The sequence below is a fragment of the Neltuma alba genome, unplaced genomic scaffold, assembly GCF_004799145.2.
Source record: "Neltuma alba isolate B1F8T4 unplaced genomic scaffold, ASM479914v2 tig00006256_pilon, whole genome shotgun sequence".
Classification (NCBI taxonomy): domain Eukaryota; kingdom Viridiplantae; phylum Streptophyta; class Magnoliopsida; order Fabales; family Fabaceae; genus Neltuma; species Neltuma alba.
The window spans coordinates 60,893-77,921 of record NW_021634405.1 but is presented as its reverse complement, the minus strand read 5'-3'; the positions used below and the strand labels follow the sequence as shown (position 1 = coordinate 77,921).

General features: G+C 35.9%; 2 protein-coding genes across 2 annotated transcripts; both read right to left on the bottom strand.

Moving 5' to 3' along the window:
- Nucleotides 1-1,115: 1,115 nt before the first annotated feature.
- LOC114749986 (uncharacterized) lies at nucleotides 1,116-2,153 on the bottom strand. Its single transcript, XM_028938533.1, has 4 exons — nucleotides 2,104-2,153; nucleotides 1,892-1,987; nucleotides 1,440-1,504; nucleotides 1,116-1,313 (listed from the first exon to the last, which is right to left on the bottom strand). The coding sequence occupies exons 1-4, from the start codon at nucleotides 2,138-2,140 to the stop codon at nucleotides 1,116-1,118; spliced, it is 396 nt and encodes a 131-aa protein (XP_028794366.1). The 5' UTR covers nucleotides 2,141-2,153.
- Nucleotides 2,154-15,915: 13,762 nt separating this feature from the next.
- Nucleotides 15,916-16,506, bottom strand: LOC114749985 (uncharacterized). The gene has a single exon (XM_028938532.1). It carries the CDS (start codon nucleotides 16,504-16,506, stop codon nucleotides 15,916-15,918), a length of 591 nt encoding a protein of 196 aa, XP_028794365.1.
- Nucleotides 16,507-17,029: the final 523 nt, after the last annotated feature.

The following is a 17,029-nucleotide window of genomic DNA, read 5'->3' as shown; positions in this document are numbered from 1 at the left end:
TAAGAGGAGTTTATATACATTTTCAAAATAAAAAGAAGGTACCTGTAATTAAAATAAAATAAAAAGATAATTTTACTTGTGGAACGGGAGGTGGGAATATTCTGCCTTTGAAAATTTATCTTGTGAAAATGAATGTGCGGAAAATATGACAAGCCCATTAGTGATTTTACGCCTTTTTAGGGTGTGTTTGGCATAACGTTTGAGAGCCCAAACTGACTTTTCAACCGGTAAAAGCTAGCTTCTATGAAATGGTGATGTTTGACTCAGCGATTTGGCAATCTGACTTTTCTGCCTCAAATGAGCTTTTTCCATAAGCTGCATCATCTTACTTTTGACGGTGAAGACCATCAGTGCGGCAGAGAAAATTACTGGAGAGCATTTATTATTACACTTTAAATTCTTTGCCTTCCTAGCCCTCTTTCACATACATATCTCCTCTCTGAAAAAACGAGAAAGAATAGAGCTAGTGGCAAATGTTTTACGCACACATATATCCATTAAATATATTCAATTAAGTATTTCAGTATTTTTTTCAATTTCTTCATAATAATAAATTAATTTCTTTATTTCTAATAATTTTATTTTTAATATTTTCTTTATAATTGTCACATTACATACAATTAATATTAAATATATATTACTTAATAAAATTTATGTCTTTTTAATCATTTTGCATCTAAACTGACTTTTTTATTAATCATCCAAACAACTTTCAATTTCTCAAACTGATTTTTTTACAAAAGCCAATCCAAACATAAATCACAATTTACCATCTGACTTTTATCCAATCTGACTTCTGTAAAAGTCAGATTGCAAAAAAAGTTACTTCTCCACCGCCAATCCAAACACACCCTTAGTAATTACAAAGAGTAATCACTCGCCTTTTATGGCAAGCTTTTGAAGATGGAAATATCGGTCATTAGACTATTGGCCTTTATTATTATACTTTTAAACAAGTATATACTCTTTCACCAGCAAGTATTGTATTTTGGTTCTTTAATCATATTATCAATTTATTAAAAACCAAAGCTTTATAATGAAATAGAATCAGTTTTATAGCAAATATTTTTTTTTAAGTGTTCCATTTTCGCTATGTATCTAGTCTTACATAATATTCAGATACAAATTTTGCCTCCCTCACCAGGGCTTTTGGTTTTGCCTGAGATCTTGGAACCAAGTATGAGCACTGGCCCTGGAAGTTCCCCTAGCATTTCATGAAACAAATTATAAAGTTGCTCTGATTGGAGAAAAATCTTGTCAGCATCCCTGATGTACAAAATGACGGAGTTCTTTTCTGACACAGAAATCAAGACCTGGAAGAATTATATTCATCAGCTAGTTGGCTGGAACTAATTATTGAGAAATTCTCTTCTTCCATGAATGTATTCCAGCGCCACGATTCTATTTAAATAAAGAATTGGGTTAGATGATGAAAACACCTTATAAAGCAAATGCATAAAGGGTTTTTCATCGACACACAAGCTGCTTTTCTGCTTCAAGGGAGCTGAGAATGAAGTTTCAAAACAATAAGCAAAGAAAACACAATTTTATGTAAGATCAAGTGATAAAACAGGGCATCAATTATTGTAAGTGGATTAAGAATGGCAAGAATGTGATAATTAAACAACAGATGGATTTGCTAGTTAAAGCAATTAGAGGAAAGAGGTGAGCAGTGTATACATGTGAGTTAAATGCAGGGTTATTAAAATTAAAGTGGAGAAGGATGAGTAAACCCAAAACTTGCAGACCTTAGCAGCGTATTAGTTCTGGAGATTAGGGTAAATTTAATATGGTTATCTTACAATGTATATATATCTACAAAGAATACAGATAATATGCATATGAACTAAAACAGGAGAATAGAAAGAATAAAAATGTGTTCAACCAGTACTAGAATTTGCTGGCGCAGATTGGGAAGCACTAGTCTCATGAAGCTTTGAACCAATGATGGGACTTCTAGTAGCATTACTGTGATTTTGAAAAGTACCTGCATAAACGTAGTCAATCAAGATACATTAATGTGATATAATACAATTGCAAGATCATGAGTTCACGACTATGATCACTATAAGAGATAATTAATATTGAACAAAGATACAGCACCGCTCATTGCCGGATCAATCATAGTTGAATCGATCATAAGCGCTCCATAAAATATAATTTAATGCTAAGAAATATGATAATTTCAGGGACAAAGGCCTGTATCTTCCTTCCCTACCTTTTGTTTTGTCATTTGAAGGGAGGACTGCTGAAAAGGAACAAAACAAACCAGACAGTCTCTCGGAAGCCACCTCAGATAAGGATACTTTGGAAGACTACAAACAGAGAAAAAGAGTTAGGGAAATCACCTGACAAACCGACTCACATGTCGGCGACTATGTGATTCTTTTGAAATATGAAAGGAAAAAGAAGAAAATACTTATATTTTCATGTAAAAAGAGAAGTATCTTCTGTTTTTAATGCGGAGCATCCCCCCCCCTGGGGGGTGGGGGGAGCAAATGTATAGCAGAAAAGACTTGCTGGTTCTTGTCTTGCAAATCCATATTTTTTCTGGATCTGTAAAAAGAGAAACAGATCAGATATGAATATTAGCTTATTCAATTCAAACAAAAAGACATAGCAATACGAAAACAATTCAAAGTGATGAGCTAAAGCCCTGGCAAGCGTTTGCAGGTAAAACTCTGCCCAAAAAATAGACTGAAAAATGAAAATGACGCCGACGTGAGTCAAACAAACATGAAAACCCAACACAATCTTGTGCAGGAACATAATCAAGAGACTACATAAGACATCTACATAACATACCTGCAGGTCCATGAAGCAGAATTGCCCTGTGTGCTGGTGAAAGGTTCCTGGCATGTCTGGAGAAGAAAAGTTGTCTTAAATGAACAGACGCGGCACTTTTCAATAGCTCTCGGGTTCTTTCACTGTCACGTCACACACACACACACACACACACACACACACACACACACACACACACACACACAACACACACACACACACACACACACGAGAGTAATAATACTCCTCCGGTCCTTATTATAAGACCCAATTTGACTTTTTATTTGGTCCTAATTATAAGACCCAATCCATTTTCTCTCTTATATTTATGCATTTTTTCCCAAGATAATCCTTCTAATGATGATAGTTTTAGCCAATATACTTAATTAGCAAGGATATTTTAGGAATAACAACACTTATTTATTATAAATAACCAACTTAACTTACTTCCTTAATCTCCTCAAATAAGTCAATTGGGTCTTATAATTAGGACCGGAGGAGTAACTCATATTTATATATGATTTGAAATCTGAACCAGAAGGAACCTGGTGTTTACAAAGTCATGCTACTTAAGAATAGAAGTCTCGAGTCAATCACATCAAACTCTTTCATAGTAGAACATAACACCATTTTCATCAGTATATTACAACATCAGGCACCAATCAGAACCGTAAAAAAAAGATAAAAATAAAAAATAAAAAAAGTGCAGCTGAACAGAATATTCCTAGATGATGAAATGCTCAAACGTTAAATCACCTTAAGTAATAAGGGAAGTCTTGAAAAGTTTCGTTGCATTCTTTTCCATCTATCCCCTGCCTCAAAAGTTCCTGCTCAATCAGTTCGCCATAAAGCTTATCAACTGACTCGCGATTCCCTTCAATAAGCCCTGAGCTCAACCCAAGGCCTGCTCCGAGACCAACTCCAACACCCAATGCCGACAGCAAAACGTGCTTGTGTTCTATCTCTCTAAAAGAATTTGATCTCTGCCCCTTCTGAGCAAGCCAAATTCCACCCTTCTAGCTCTGATTTCCGGGAAGGGGAAAAAAAAGGGGCAGAGGCTAAATTTTGAGAGTTCACGCCCCCACCATGGGTATCACTCTATATATACGGAAGCCTTGACTTGGGTTGCGTGCTCCAACTCCTCAAACGGAGAACCATGAAATCTATCACTGACAAAACGTTTAGCAATCGAAAGAGCAACAGGAAGCTACATATTAAGAGGCAAACATCTTTCTCTGCTTATAAAAATCAATTTGGCTCTATTTTTGACCAACGATCCAGAAATTGAAAGTGCAAATTAAATAGCTGAAAACTCAAATGAAAAAACTGATTGAGAAATATGACCCAAGATTGGCATAGAAACTCCATTATTTGCTCAAGTTGAAGCAGGAGACTTGGCGAAGAAGGAGAAGAATAAAAGGAACTTGACAGACCGCGTATTGCGGTTCTATGAATGCGTGAAGGGAAATTGAAGAACGAGCAAGGAGGGCACGCGTGACTGCGTTTTCTTTGCTCCCAAACACCTTCTTTGCATTACATTACATTCCTAGTTATTGCATCTTATTACATTCCTACTTATTCCGTGAAGCAAACGGGTTCTTAACTAACAAGTTGTTTACCAGAGGTGTTCATGGGACACGACTGGACCGGGACAGGCCCGTCCCGGTCTGGTCCCCGTGAACAGGGACGGGATAGAGATTTTGTCCCATGTCTCGTTCCGTCCCGGTACGTCCCGCTTTCCCCTTTTTTAAAAAAAAAACTATAATTTTTTATATAAATTTTTTTTATGTTCTAATATTTATTTTTTTGGGCTTCTAAAGATAAAAAATATTACGTAGAAAACTCAATTATATAGTATAAAAAGTGTGTAAAAATAATACTGTAAAAAAAAAATACCATAAAAAAAACACTATATAATGACTTTATGAACTATTTTATTAAGAAAGGATATTTTGTTGAGATAATACTATAATTTAAGAGCTACAAATCACCATAAAAACAAAAGTTATTATTAATAAGTAAATTAAATAATCTAATAATAATTATTAATAAATAATTTTTAAAAGAAAAAAAAATTCTGGGACGGGATGGGACGTCCCAGTTACTGTCCCGTCCCGTCTCAAACTCACTGGGATCAGGATGAGACGACTGGAACGGGACAAATTGAACACCTCTAGTTTACAGACCGAGTGACGGGGCCACCAAGATGAGAAAACTGATCCTATGGTCCCTGCGTTTTACATTCATTTAAAATCAGCCCCTGCTGTTTCATCTTCGCTAAATCGATCCGGTCACGGAACCTTTTTCTTTTTCTTTTTCCTTTTTTTTTCCAAACTCTGTTAATGTAATTTTTTAACGTGAAGACAATGGAAAATTTTGTCTTTTACTAGTTTTATTTAGCTCCCCCTCTCTTCGTCACCATTTTACTCGTATTACACAAGAACAATATTATTTCGCATTTTCCCTTTCACTCAAAAATTTCCCCCATGCCCTTGAGGTTTGGGTCTGTCTCTCTAATTATTATATATGCATATACGGGAGACGGGTTTTTTCACTTTCTTTTCCTTCCATTTCCATTCACTTCTCATCTTAATCATAAGATTAAGATCTTAAGGGTTCGAATTTCATATTTTATACAATTATAAATAAAATGTTAAACATTTTTAAAAATAAAGAAAAAAATTAAACTATTAAATTTTAATCTGGATAATTCCAAGCAATAATAAAAAATATTTTATAAAATTATTTTTAAAATGTGAAATCTGAACCGTTAGAATTTTAATCTTAATAGTTGAAATAAAAACTGCATGGAAATAGAAAAAAAAGGAAGTGGAAAGACCCTCCCCCCAACACACACACATCACTTGTATGTATTGTTCAATGTTCACTTTAAGCAAAACAAAAGTGACAGAACTCTCCACACAGAAGCCACTTGAAATACCACAGAATGGGAAATCTTCATGCAACCAGTGATTAGAGAACTAGAGCATTGGATTTGATGGTTCGCCTAGTAGAATTGTTGGTCTGCGAGTCTTTCAGTACGTTTTGATGACTTGAGCTATTTGGATGTTAACCAGAGCGGGATCATTTTCAACAGATTTGGATATACTCTCTATTTTATCTTTAAAGAATGTGATTAGAAAGTAACAAAGTATTTTTTAGCACACTTTTATTTATTATCTCTCTCATCTCTCTAGTAATCAATAGAGACATAAGTGGGAAAATATAATTAATTATCATGACAACTTTTTATATTTTAGATCATAATTTCTTTCTAGACTTCCTATGTTGCACTACAGTGACAAATGTACATTAGGCTCTTTAAACTATCCGCTTCAATCATGTGTATTGGATGATTAGAATTATTTTTTGGTGGGAATTTTTTACAATCAATCGGGATATTTTGAGAAAAATCTATATCTCAACTAGTTCTTATATAAAGGATTAGCAGTAGTAAATCAAAGGGAGTAAGTCTATTTTTTGTTGAACCTTATTTTTTAATTAGTTATTATGTCATTAATCATTCATCTAATTTTTTAAAGCAAAAATTAAAAAAAATATCTCTAAAATTTTAAAATCCTAAATTAGGAGTTACTATAAAAATTTGTTGTTATTTATTTTTTAAATGAAGTTAATTGTTATTAAAGTATAGTGAGCAAAACTGATTTAAAATTTTGAAATAAAAAAAAAAGATTTTTTCTTAAATATTGTATGCAACAGTATATTTAATTGAGAATGGCTACTCTACGTCTCGCTCGCTATCACGGTTATCCCCCGCCGCCGACTTGGATTTGTTCAAAGAAAACCTTATGGTCAAATAGTCATTAATATAGCCAACGAAGATGGAGTGATCTCTTTCTCTCTAGCTCCCTAAGAAAGACGAAGCTCCGCCCCACCCTGACGATAACCGATCTACCAAAAAAGTCAAGATAAGAGAGTCCCCACACGAAACAGATGACGCTGAAATTGCCATAGAGGACCCACCACAACTAGGTAGAGAGGAAACATGCATGGATGAGGAATCCACTGAGATCCACCTCCCCTGAATCATGACCCGAATGCTACAGGACCCTCAGCACCCATTTCGTTCCGAGACAAGCTACTTAGGAAAGACAAATCCTCAACTGAGGAAGAAGACATTCAGCTCGAAGATGGAGACGTCGTTTTTGGAAAGGATGCATCTTTCCTTCTGTAACTTTCTCACCAAGGATGCACAAACTGTTGGAAGATAGCATGAGATTTGCGGTGGTGCTCAAGCTCTTAGGAAGACCCATAGGCTACGGTCGTCGTCGAGACCATCTTGTAAGACTCTGGAGATTCGCGGCTCCATTCACACTTTCAGACCTTGAAGGAGGGTGCTTTACAGCTATCTTCTCTAATGAACAAGACTTCCAGCGAGTGCTCACCGAAGGACCCTGGGTTATTGCATGTCATTACTTGATAATGCACCCATGGTCACCTGACTTCTCTCCTACGAACCACACCATCTCTGAGGTAGTAGCTTGGGCTCGCATTCCGGGGCTTCCAACTAAATACTATAAGAAAAACATAGTTCGAGCCATTGGTAGAGTATTGTGCTAGGTGCTTCGTATAGACTATAACACATAATCTGGGGAACGAGGGAAATTTGCTGGATTGGCTATCATTCTTGATCTCAACCATCCGCTCACTTCCAAAATCACTGTGGATGGGAAGACACTCTTGGTAGAATATGAAGGATTACCTACTCCTCCCGTCCTAAATATAAGACCCTTATACTAGTGTGTATAAGGGTCTTACATTTAGGACCGGAGGAGTACTATTTGTTACCGTGGTAGATATGACCATCTCACTGAAGCATGTCCTCTAAAAAAGACGACCCCGAAGATGATTTGAAAGAGAATGACTCATCGGAACCATACCCTCCCCAGATAGCGTGTAACTTTGAGGCGACAAAGGTCAGTGAAACAAATCCGTACAGTGCTTGGATGATAGCACCCCCTAGAGGATGCCTGTTCAACAGGGAAGCAAAGAGATAGTCTAACACAAACGTCCCAAAAAACGCCAATAGCGGCTCTAGATTTGATCTCCTTCATTTTGCTGATCCCCAAACTAAAGATCACACTGGCCCCACCTCTCTAAACAATGAGAATATCAACATCCCTCGCTAACCCCCACAAACGCTCCATCACCTGACTCCTCCCAACTGCCCAAGCAACCCAAACTAGTGAAAGAGCAAAAGAAAAAGCCACCTACCTAGCTTAGACCCCAGGAAAAAAAAACTGTCTGACACCCCTAATGAGTCCCTTTTTTCTTCTAAACCCTACAAAATGACCGCATGGAACACTACCACCCTTGACCACACCAGACACAGCTATCTCTCACCCCAATCCGAAGGCAACACTCAAACCACTTTTATCCCCCAAACATTCAGCCCAACCTTAGCCCAATCCCAAACCAACCCTCACATAGGGAAAAAACAAAGAAAATATCCTCCCAAAGCCACCAGATAGAGGCTCCCCAAGCCCAAGCATCAAACTACACTCAAGCCTGTGCATTGGGAACACTAGATCCAAATCTAAAGAGTCCATTCCAAACCTGGCAGATGAGGTACTAAATTCTATTACTAGGCTCTGGACCAAGAATACACAAAAGGAAAGGTTGACCTTTCAGATGACACACTTGATGATGAAGAAGATGCTCCCCGCTCCAATATGGAGTACTACGTTCTTGAGCACCTTTTAATGATAATCTTGGTCTGGAACTGTCAAGGTGCAGTGAAGAGTAGTTTCTACTTTGTGCTTAGATCCCTACTTTCAGAACACAAACCGCAAATCATTGTTCTTGTTGAACCTAGAATCTCTGGTATTTCAGCTGACCGTGTCATTAAAAACCTTGCATTTGCTAACTCTTTTCGTGTTGAAGCTAGCGGGTTTTTAGGTGGCATATGGTTACTCTGGTCAAACCACATCACAGTGGAAATTCTCTTGTCTCACTGGTAATTCATTCATGCCAAAGTTTGCTTAACTAGTGAGAATAGGTCCTTTTCCACAGCTATTTATGCGAGCCCCACACCTAGTCTTCATGGTTAACTTTGGTCTGAGCTTATCAAAATTTCTCCAACAATAAATGAGCCTTGGGCCATTGCTGGAGATTTTAATACAACCCTTCATTCTACTGAAAGAAGATAGACACCAGGCTGTAATCGGAGTGGTTGCCCAGCCTTCCAACATTTTGTGGAACGTTGCTCCCTAATTGACCCAGGATTCTCTGGGTTGTGCTTCATTTGGCGTCAAGGTCTATCTCTTGCCAGATTGGACAGAATGCTAGTTAACAATATTTGGGCTTGCTCCTTCCCAAGAACTTCAATCTAGCATCTACCAAAAATTTAGTTAGACCACTGCCCACCCAAAATCTCTATAGGGAGCAAGAACACCAACCCTTCCCAAACATTTCGCTTCCTAGCTTCTTGGCTGACCCATCCCAATTTCCAAGACCTTGTAAAAGATATGTGGCACCGTGAGGCATCCCTCCAAAACAATGTTATAGCATTCACTAAGATAGCCATCATCTGGAATAAAGACCTTTTTTGCCGCATAGGGGTTAAGAGGAGAAAATTAGGATCCCGTCTTACAGGATCCAGACAGCTCTTGAAGACCGACCCCTATCCTCCTCTCTCAGACAACTTGATCACTCCCTCATAATTGAATATGAGCAAATTTGTCTACAAGAGGAACTCCTTTGGCTTTAGAAATTATGCTCTGAATAGATTGACCTGGGAGACAGCAATACTTCATTTTACCGCACTAAGGCAAAGATTCGAAGATCCAAAAATAAAATTTCATCCTTGAAAAATAAAGATGGTGAATAGATCTTAGATGATCACGAGCTAGCATGCCTGGCGAGAGATTTCTTTGTCAATCTCTACTTAACTTCCTCCCATGGCCCTGAGGTCTATCATCATCGAGGTATGTTTCCCTCAATCTCTAGCTTTTCCTGGGATCTTTTCAATGGTGATGTCCATATTGATGAAATCAGAACAATGCTATTTGACATGAAACCCTTGAAGGCACCCAGCCCTGATGGTCTTCATGCACTTTTTTTCCAAAGTCAATGGGAAGGTGTTAGTCCTACCCTTTTTCGCATGATTTCCACTATCTTTAATGGAGGAACCCTTGAACCCAATCTGAACAATACTCTCATCACCCTCATTCCCAAAGTAGATCACCTGACACTATTAAAGAATTCTGCCCTATTAGCCTATGTTCCGTTCCCTACAAGCTCATAACCAAAATCCTAGCGAATAGACTCAAACACCTGATGCCCCACTTAATTCTTCCCACCCAATCCAGCTTCATTAAGAGGAGAAACATCACAAAGAATATACTCATTGTCCAAGAGGTAATGCTCTTAATGAGACTTAAGCAGGGGAAAAAAAGGATGGTTAGCTATTAAAGTTGATTTGGAGAAAGCATTTGATAAACTAAGCTAGGCCTTTATAGAGGATACCCTCCAGGATACCGGTCTCCCACCTCAAATAATCAGAATCATCATGCATTGCATCTCTTTATTGAGTATGCAAATCCTATGGAATGGTCGACCGTCCCAATCCTTTTGTCCTACCCGTGGAGTTAGACAAGGTGACCCATTGTCACCCTATATTTTTGTTCTATGCATGGAAAGGCATTCCCACCCATAACCAACTTAGTCCAATAGCATAAATGGGAGACCATCAAGCTCGGCCAAAAAGTTCCCCCCTCTCACACCTCTTCTTTGCAGATGATCTCATCCTTGTCAGCGGGACCTCCCCAAAATAGATTGAGTTAATCAAACAGACTCTTGAGAATTTTTGTGCTGCTTCAGGCCAAATTGTTAGTCAAAGTAAAACCAGAGTCTACTCCTCAAAGAATGTCAGAAAGCAAGAAGTTGATCAAATCTGCAGTGCCCTTAATTTTAAGCGGACTGAGTCACTTGGCAAATACCTTGGTATTCTATTACTCCACTCAAGAATCACCAAAGATGCTTACAGCTGACTAATTGGAAAGCCTAAACACTCTCTCTAGCAGGAAGAATCACCCTAACTAAGTTTGTGCTTAGTGCCATCCCTCACTATGCTATGCAAACTTCCTTACTCTCGGTATTTTGCTGTACAACCATTGAAAAACTCATTCACAGATTCATTTGGGGTTTTGATGGTACAAGCACCACAACAAGCTTAGTAAAATGGGAGGATATATGCATGCCTCGCCAAAAAGCTAAATGCGGTCTGAAGAATCTAACTGGTCAGAATCATGCCTTCCTCTCCAAACTAGCTTTTCAGCTAATAAGCAAGCTGAATTCATTATGGGTCCAAGTCTTAAGGGCCAAATATCAATGGTCGCAAGATTCGATTTACAAATTCAACACACAAACAGCTTCACATATATGGAAAAGCATTGCGAGGGTCTAGCCGGAGACTGAATTGGGAATATCTTGGAAACCAGGCGATGGCTCTGGCATTAGGTTTTGGCTAGATAACTAGATTGGAGACATGGCACCATTAAAGTTTCTCACCTACGCTGATGTTCTGGAAGCCGAACTAACAAAACCTCTAAAGGAATTTGTAGACCCCTCAAGGAATTGGAGATGGGAACTCTTCCAGCATATACTTCCTCCAAATATCATGCTTCAAATTGTAGCTACGAATCCACCCTCCTCTACGGCTAGTATTGATACCTGTCTCTGAAGTCTCACCAACAGTGAAGCCTTCTCTGCAGCCTCAGCTTACAAAGCAGCCCACGACTTAACTTGGGAGACGGTAACTCAACATTGGTCCTGGGTTTGGAAATGGCTAGGCATGCAGTGCACTCGTACCTTCCTTTAGCTCGTGTTGAAGAACAAGCTCCTCACAAATACAAAATGCATGAGAAGCAAAATGATTGATGTCGGGATATGCGAGATATGCTATATTGATTCAGAGGACTTAGACCATGTGCTTCGTCTCTGCCCAGCGGCAAAAGAATGCTGGCAAAAAGTTATCCATAAGGACCACATTAATGACTTTCTCAACAAGCCCTACAAGGACTGGATCAAAGAGAATCTCAATCCACGAAGATCGTTAATGCAATGACGCCTATTTTTTGGAACCCTCGTTTGGAAATTGTGGGACAACATAAATAAATGTATTTTTACCAACGAGTCCTTAGCTACTGATAGCATTTTACTTTCTGTTTGTTCCATTGTTAATCACACCATCAAAGCTAACAGCCTTTTGAACCTCCTAGGCGCTGAGGCTTAGATGGTAGTGCCTTGTATCTTTGTACATTCTGTTAATACATTTTCCTTTCCATTCAAAACAGAAAATAGTCATTACTCATTGGCGCCATGTCGGCAAAGGGACCAATATGGCAACCTCGCCATTATATTGAAACCAATTATTATAAAAAATTATTTAACTAATTTAAGTAGATTAAAAAATTAGTTAAATTAGTTACTTGTAATTAATAGGTATTGCCTTTCCTAAAATATCTTTACTAATTATGTGTATTAGTTAAGACTATCATTTGACAAAACATTTAACATGTGCAATTACTACAAAGGCTATTTTGAAAGAGGATGAATAAATATGAGAGATAAAATAAATTTGGGTATTAAATTTATGACCAAATTGAATGTCAAACTAGTTTTTATATCAAAGATCAGAGACCAGAGGTAGTTTTGTTCATTTTCATAATATTAAATAACTAAATTGTGTGATTTAAGAAAACTATTAAAATTAGTTTAAAATAATAAATATATAAAACATATATTTAAATATGCTCTTATTTATAAGTGGGTAGGTGAGAGTAAGAAAAACAAGATGAGAGAGAATGTATGAGAAAAAGATAACGAGAGAGAATATATTAATTATGAGTAAAATGAGGATGGAAAAAAAAAAAAGACAAGCCAATTTAAAATTAATGCAACTTTGGTTTTATGAGAGAAGTTTATTTCCAATTTGAAATCTTCTTCCGCGTGGGCTTTGGATGTTTTTAGTTGTTGACTTGTGGTGAGTGTTGACAACACAAATATTTGGGAATATATATACGTATACGTATGTGTATGTATATCTCAAATAGCCAACTTCTATTTTTCATATAAAAACACGATCATGTGTTCATGTCTCCCTCTCCACATTTTTTTAAGGGTCATCTAAACCGAAGCTAACACATTACGTATTCCGCCTAGGGAGTATGTTCACAACAATGAAACTCAAAAGAATTGGCGAGAGCCTGCACAAGTGGTGGAACATATGGTTTAATTCGATACAAAGTGAAAAACCTTACTAGAATTTGATATGCTGTGGATCCTCTTGAAAGAGAGAGGTGTTTTTGGGAACGCAGACACAGACAATGCATGGCTGTCGTCGGCTCGTGCTGTAAGGTGGTGGGTTAAGTCCTGCAACAAGTGCAACACTCGTGTTTAGTTGTCAACTTGAGTTTGAAACCCTAAGCACAATTAAAAATAAATTTTTAAGAAATGACAGTCAGGCAACAAAAAATTAATTTAAAATAATTAAATGCTTGAATTCTTTGAAATGAATAGGGCATATTAAAACAAATAATTAAAATTCTAAAAAATTTCCGTCATAAATCAAGCTTTTAAATTTAACATATAATTATTAATTTGCAAATAAAATTTCCACTTGCAGCTATTTGGAGATTGAATGTATTTTCAAATTATTTTTTTATGGCACAGTTTTTTTCAAGAAACCTAACAATCGTTTCATGTAACTTTTCCCTTCTCCATTGCTTCGAGGTTTCCTAGCGACAAGATCAAATAAATTAAGTCTAAATAAATTTAGCATAACTTTGAACAAAAAGACTGTTTTGGTCGTTTTAGTCAAGAGTCATTGTTTATTTCAATGTTCAAACCACAAAATAAAATAAATTAAAGGGTTAATGCACAAATTTATTCTGAAAGGTTTTCAATTAAGAGTACTAGGCATCCAATTTTTTTTTAAAGTTTAATATTACCTCAGAAGTTTAAAATATTAGCAATTTTGCCTCCTAATGTTAAAAAAATTAATATTGACCATTAAGATAGTTTCATTAATGATTAATATTTTTAATTATAAGGGGTAAAATTACTACTATTTTAAATTTTAGAGACAATATTGAACTCAAATTTTTTTTTGAATGCCCAATACAAAAGTAAAAATTTTGGGAACAAATTTACATCTTAACTCCAAGTTACATATAAGCAAACCTACCAAAAGCATGAATACGTTGCTTATTTTAAACACCAGATAATGATTTAAAATTGCTTTTGAATTTCTAGCATGGGTTATGCCGTTTTGTCCCTTTATGAGACAAGTTTCACTGCAACTTTCGCTTGTTTTTTTTTTTCCGTTCTCAAGTAGTCCTTTTCCAATTGGCAAACGCAGCATATTTAGTTAATTACTTCCCTAGTCATATTCATAAGATAAGAAGGGAAGTTTTTTTTATATTCTTTTTATAAGTCACAATATTAAATATTTGCATAAATATACTATTTTATCATTTATTTCTTATCCTTATACTGTTATTTTATTGAAAAATGTATATCTTAAATAGATGAGTTGAAAATTTCTTAAATTTTAAGGCAAAGCTAATTAACTCTAGAGTTTTTTTAATTTTGGTGAAACTTATTGAAAATGACTAATTGATTAAAGGTTTTGTTTGCCGTAGCTGTTTTTCTTCTCTTATATTTAGCCACCATTACAATCATAAAATTATCGCTTATACAAAGAAATGTGTCATTAGCCTTGTCGCCTAAAATCTCTTTTGTAAGTAGAAAGTTGTGGTTTAATCCTATTTGTAACCTTAAACTATTACTGTTTGTCTTCAAATTCACACACACACACACACACACACACACACACAACACTTAAAATATAAAAGAAAAAATTAATTGTTTGGTCATTTAAATTTTAACTCAGTTATGCTTAATTTCTTAATTATAACTTGATATGACTGAGTTCTTGAATTTTTAACTCGATTGAAACTTAGGACTTGTTTGATTTTTTGTTTTGAAAATAATTTTTTATTTTTAAAAACAGAAACAAAAAAACTTGTTTGGTAATTTGTTTTTAGTTGATTGTTTTAAAAAACAAAAAACAGTAACATGTTTTTAAAAACTAAAAAACTAGCAAATTTTACATGTTTTCTTGTTTTTGTTTTTATTTTTTTGTTTTTTAGTTTGAAAAATTTTGAGAAATATTCTTCTCTTCTCACTTACTATCTACTACTTATCAATATCAACAACAACTATCACTTACCAAATGTGTTTTTTTTATTTTTTTATTTTTTTCCTTTCAAACATGATTTTTTAAAATTATTATCCAAACAAATTCTTTTGTTTTTTGTTTTCAAATATAGTTCTAAGAAACAATTTTATAAAATTGCTTTGAGAACAAGAAAACAAAGAACAAAAACAAACAGGCTTTTAGTTTCTAATTCTCTTGTATTTAGTAAGTTAACGCTTATCATACATAACTCACTCTTCCATTTTTCAGTTCCTTGGTAGAAATTTCTTTCGCCGACACCTTCACAACCATGGATCCCATTTTTCACATCAATGCCATCTCTCTTGACCTTGTCCTCAGCAAATGCAATAATTCTCTAGTCAAACCTGCAAAACAGAGCATAAGAGGATATGTCAAGTTTCATGGGTATCTAATTTAATAATTAATAATATCACATATTAATTGCTAGTATATTGATCACAAATGAAGCACGGAAAAAATATGAAAAAAATAGTTGTGTATGACAAGAATTAATTTATTAAATATGAAAAAAAATTAAAGACTGGGTTTTGATCAAATTAAAAGTTTAAGAACTAAGTTATTCTGAGTCATAATTAAAGAACTGAATTATAACTGAGTTAAAACATAGAAGACCAAAAAAATTAATTTTTCTAATAAATTAAATATAAATAAATATAGTATGAATACAACAACTGTAAAGGTCGTTCTAGTCAAGAGTCTTGTTTACTTCAAACCACAAAATCAAATAAATTAAATATAAGTAAATCGACTAAAGGCGTGATCACAAAAATTAATTATATCATTCCTTGCTCTAATCGAGAGAAGGTATGCTTTTTTTTTTTTTGGGTGAAAAGGACAAGCTAGGCTTGAAGGAGAAAATTAAAATCCTAAAAAACTCGTGTAGTCGCTGCAGTAGATCTTCCGGCAATTGTAGCCTCTTTGTCCTCCAATAATATGGCCAGGCATTCAGTCGGAGCCTCTGGAATCAAAATTGTATCAGTATAGTCACTATGACCTGTCTTAGCCAAAAAATCAGCACAACCCATGATGGTCCTAGTAGTGTGATGGAGCGTCACTTCCCTGTCTCCAACAACCAAGTCCCTTATGTCATTTATAACCAGTTTAAGTGGATTATCTGCTGCACACGTGTGCATGAAAAGGTTGCATGCCTCTAAAGAGTCAGAATAGACCATGATTTTGGTACACCCGAGCTGTTTGCCCACTTCCAGGCCTGTTCGGATAGCTACTAGTTCTGCTTCAATGATCAAAGAGCATCCTAAACATTTCTTGAAACCCATCAACCAATCTCCTTCAGAGTTCCTGACTAAACCGCCACATGCTGCACTATTTTGTTGTTTGACTGACCTGTCCACATCAACCCAAATTGCATCCTGTGGTGGTGGAGTCCATCTTCTCTCCTGTACTACAGAAATGTTGAACACTTGATGGTGAAGCTTATTACTTGTGGAGCACTCCATAAGTAAATTGAGACACCTATGAAGTAATTTCCTTGTACTCATACTCATGCCATTAAACACAAAAGAGCATCTTGAAGTCCAAAGTAGCCAGCACCCTAGACTAAAAGTCTTAGTCCAAGAATGTTGACCAAATCATCCTCGTGTTGGGTTATTTCGTGAATTCCATGCTAGCCAAACTTGCAAATTACCAGAAAAGAATCTAGAAAGCATGTTAGGTTTTAAAATATTAGTCTACAGCTCTCTTGCTCTCAAATAGTCTCTAAGAGTATGTATAACACTCTCTTCCCTCCCACATTCAAACGAACATTGACTAGAATTTGTGAATCCTCTCTTGGCTCTGAGTGCATTAGTAAGGATTCTCTGATGAGAGACTTGCCACATATTTGACTTTTTCAGTAACCTGCCACTTCCATAACTGACTCCAAAAGCTTCTTTTCGTCCCTTCTCTATACCCCCTTATAAAGTCATAAGCTGATTTAATTGAAAAGCAGCCCCTATCCAAGTGAAATAGTCATTAACATTA

What these genes read in the sequence shown, in the direction of transcription:
- LOC114749986 (XM_028938533.1), bottom strand. Translation starts at nt 2,140, where the DNA reads ATGATCGATTCAACTATGATTGATCCGGCAATGAGCG. An exon ending in GATTGATCCGGCAATGAGCG is followed by an intron (nt 1,988 to 2,103) that starts GTGCTGTATCTT and finishes ACGTTTATGCAG; the next exon opens with GTACTTTTCAAAATCACAGT. An exon ending in TTATGCATTTGCTTTATAAG is followed by an intron (nt 1,314 to 1,439) that starts GTGTTTTCATCA and finishes TAATTCTTCCAG; the next exon opens with GTCTTGATTTCTGTGTCAGA.
- LOC114749985 (XM_028938532.1), bottom strand. Translation starts at nt 16,506, where the DNA reads ATGGAGTGCTCCACAAGTAATAAGCTTCACCATCAAGTGTTCAACATT.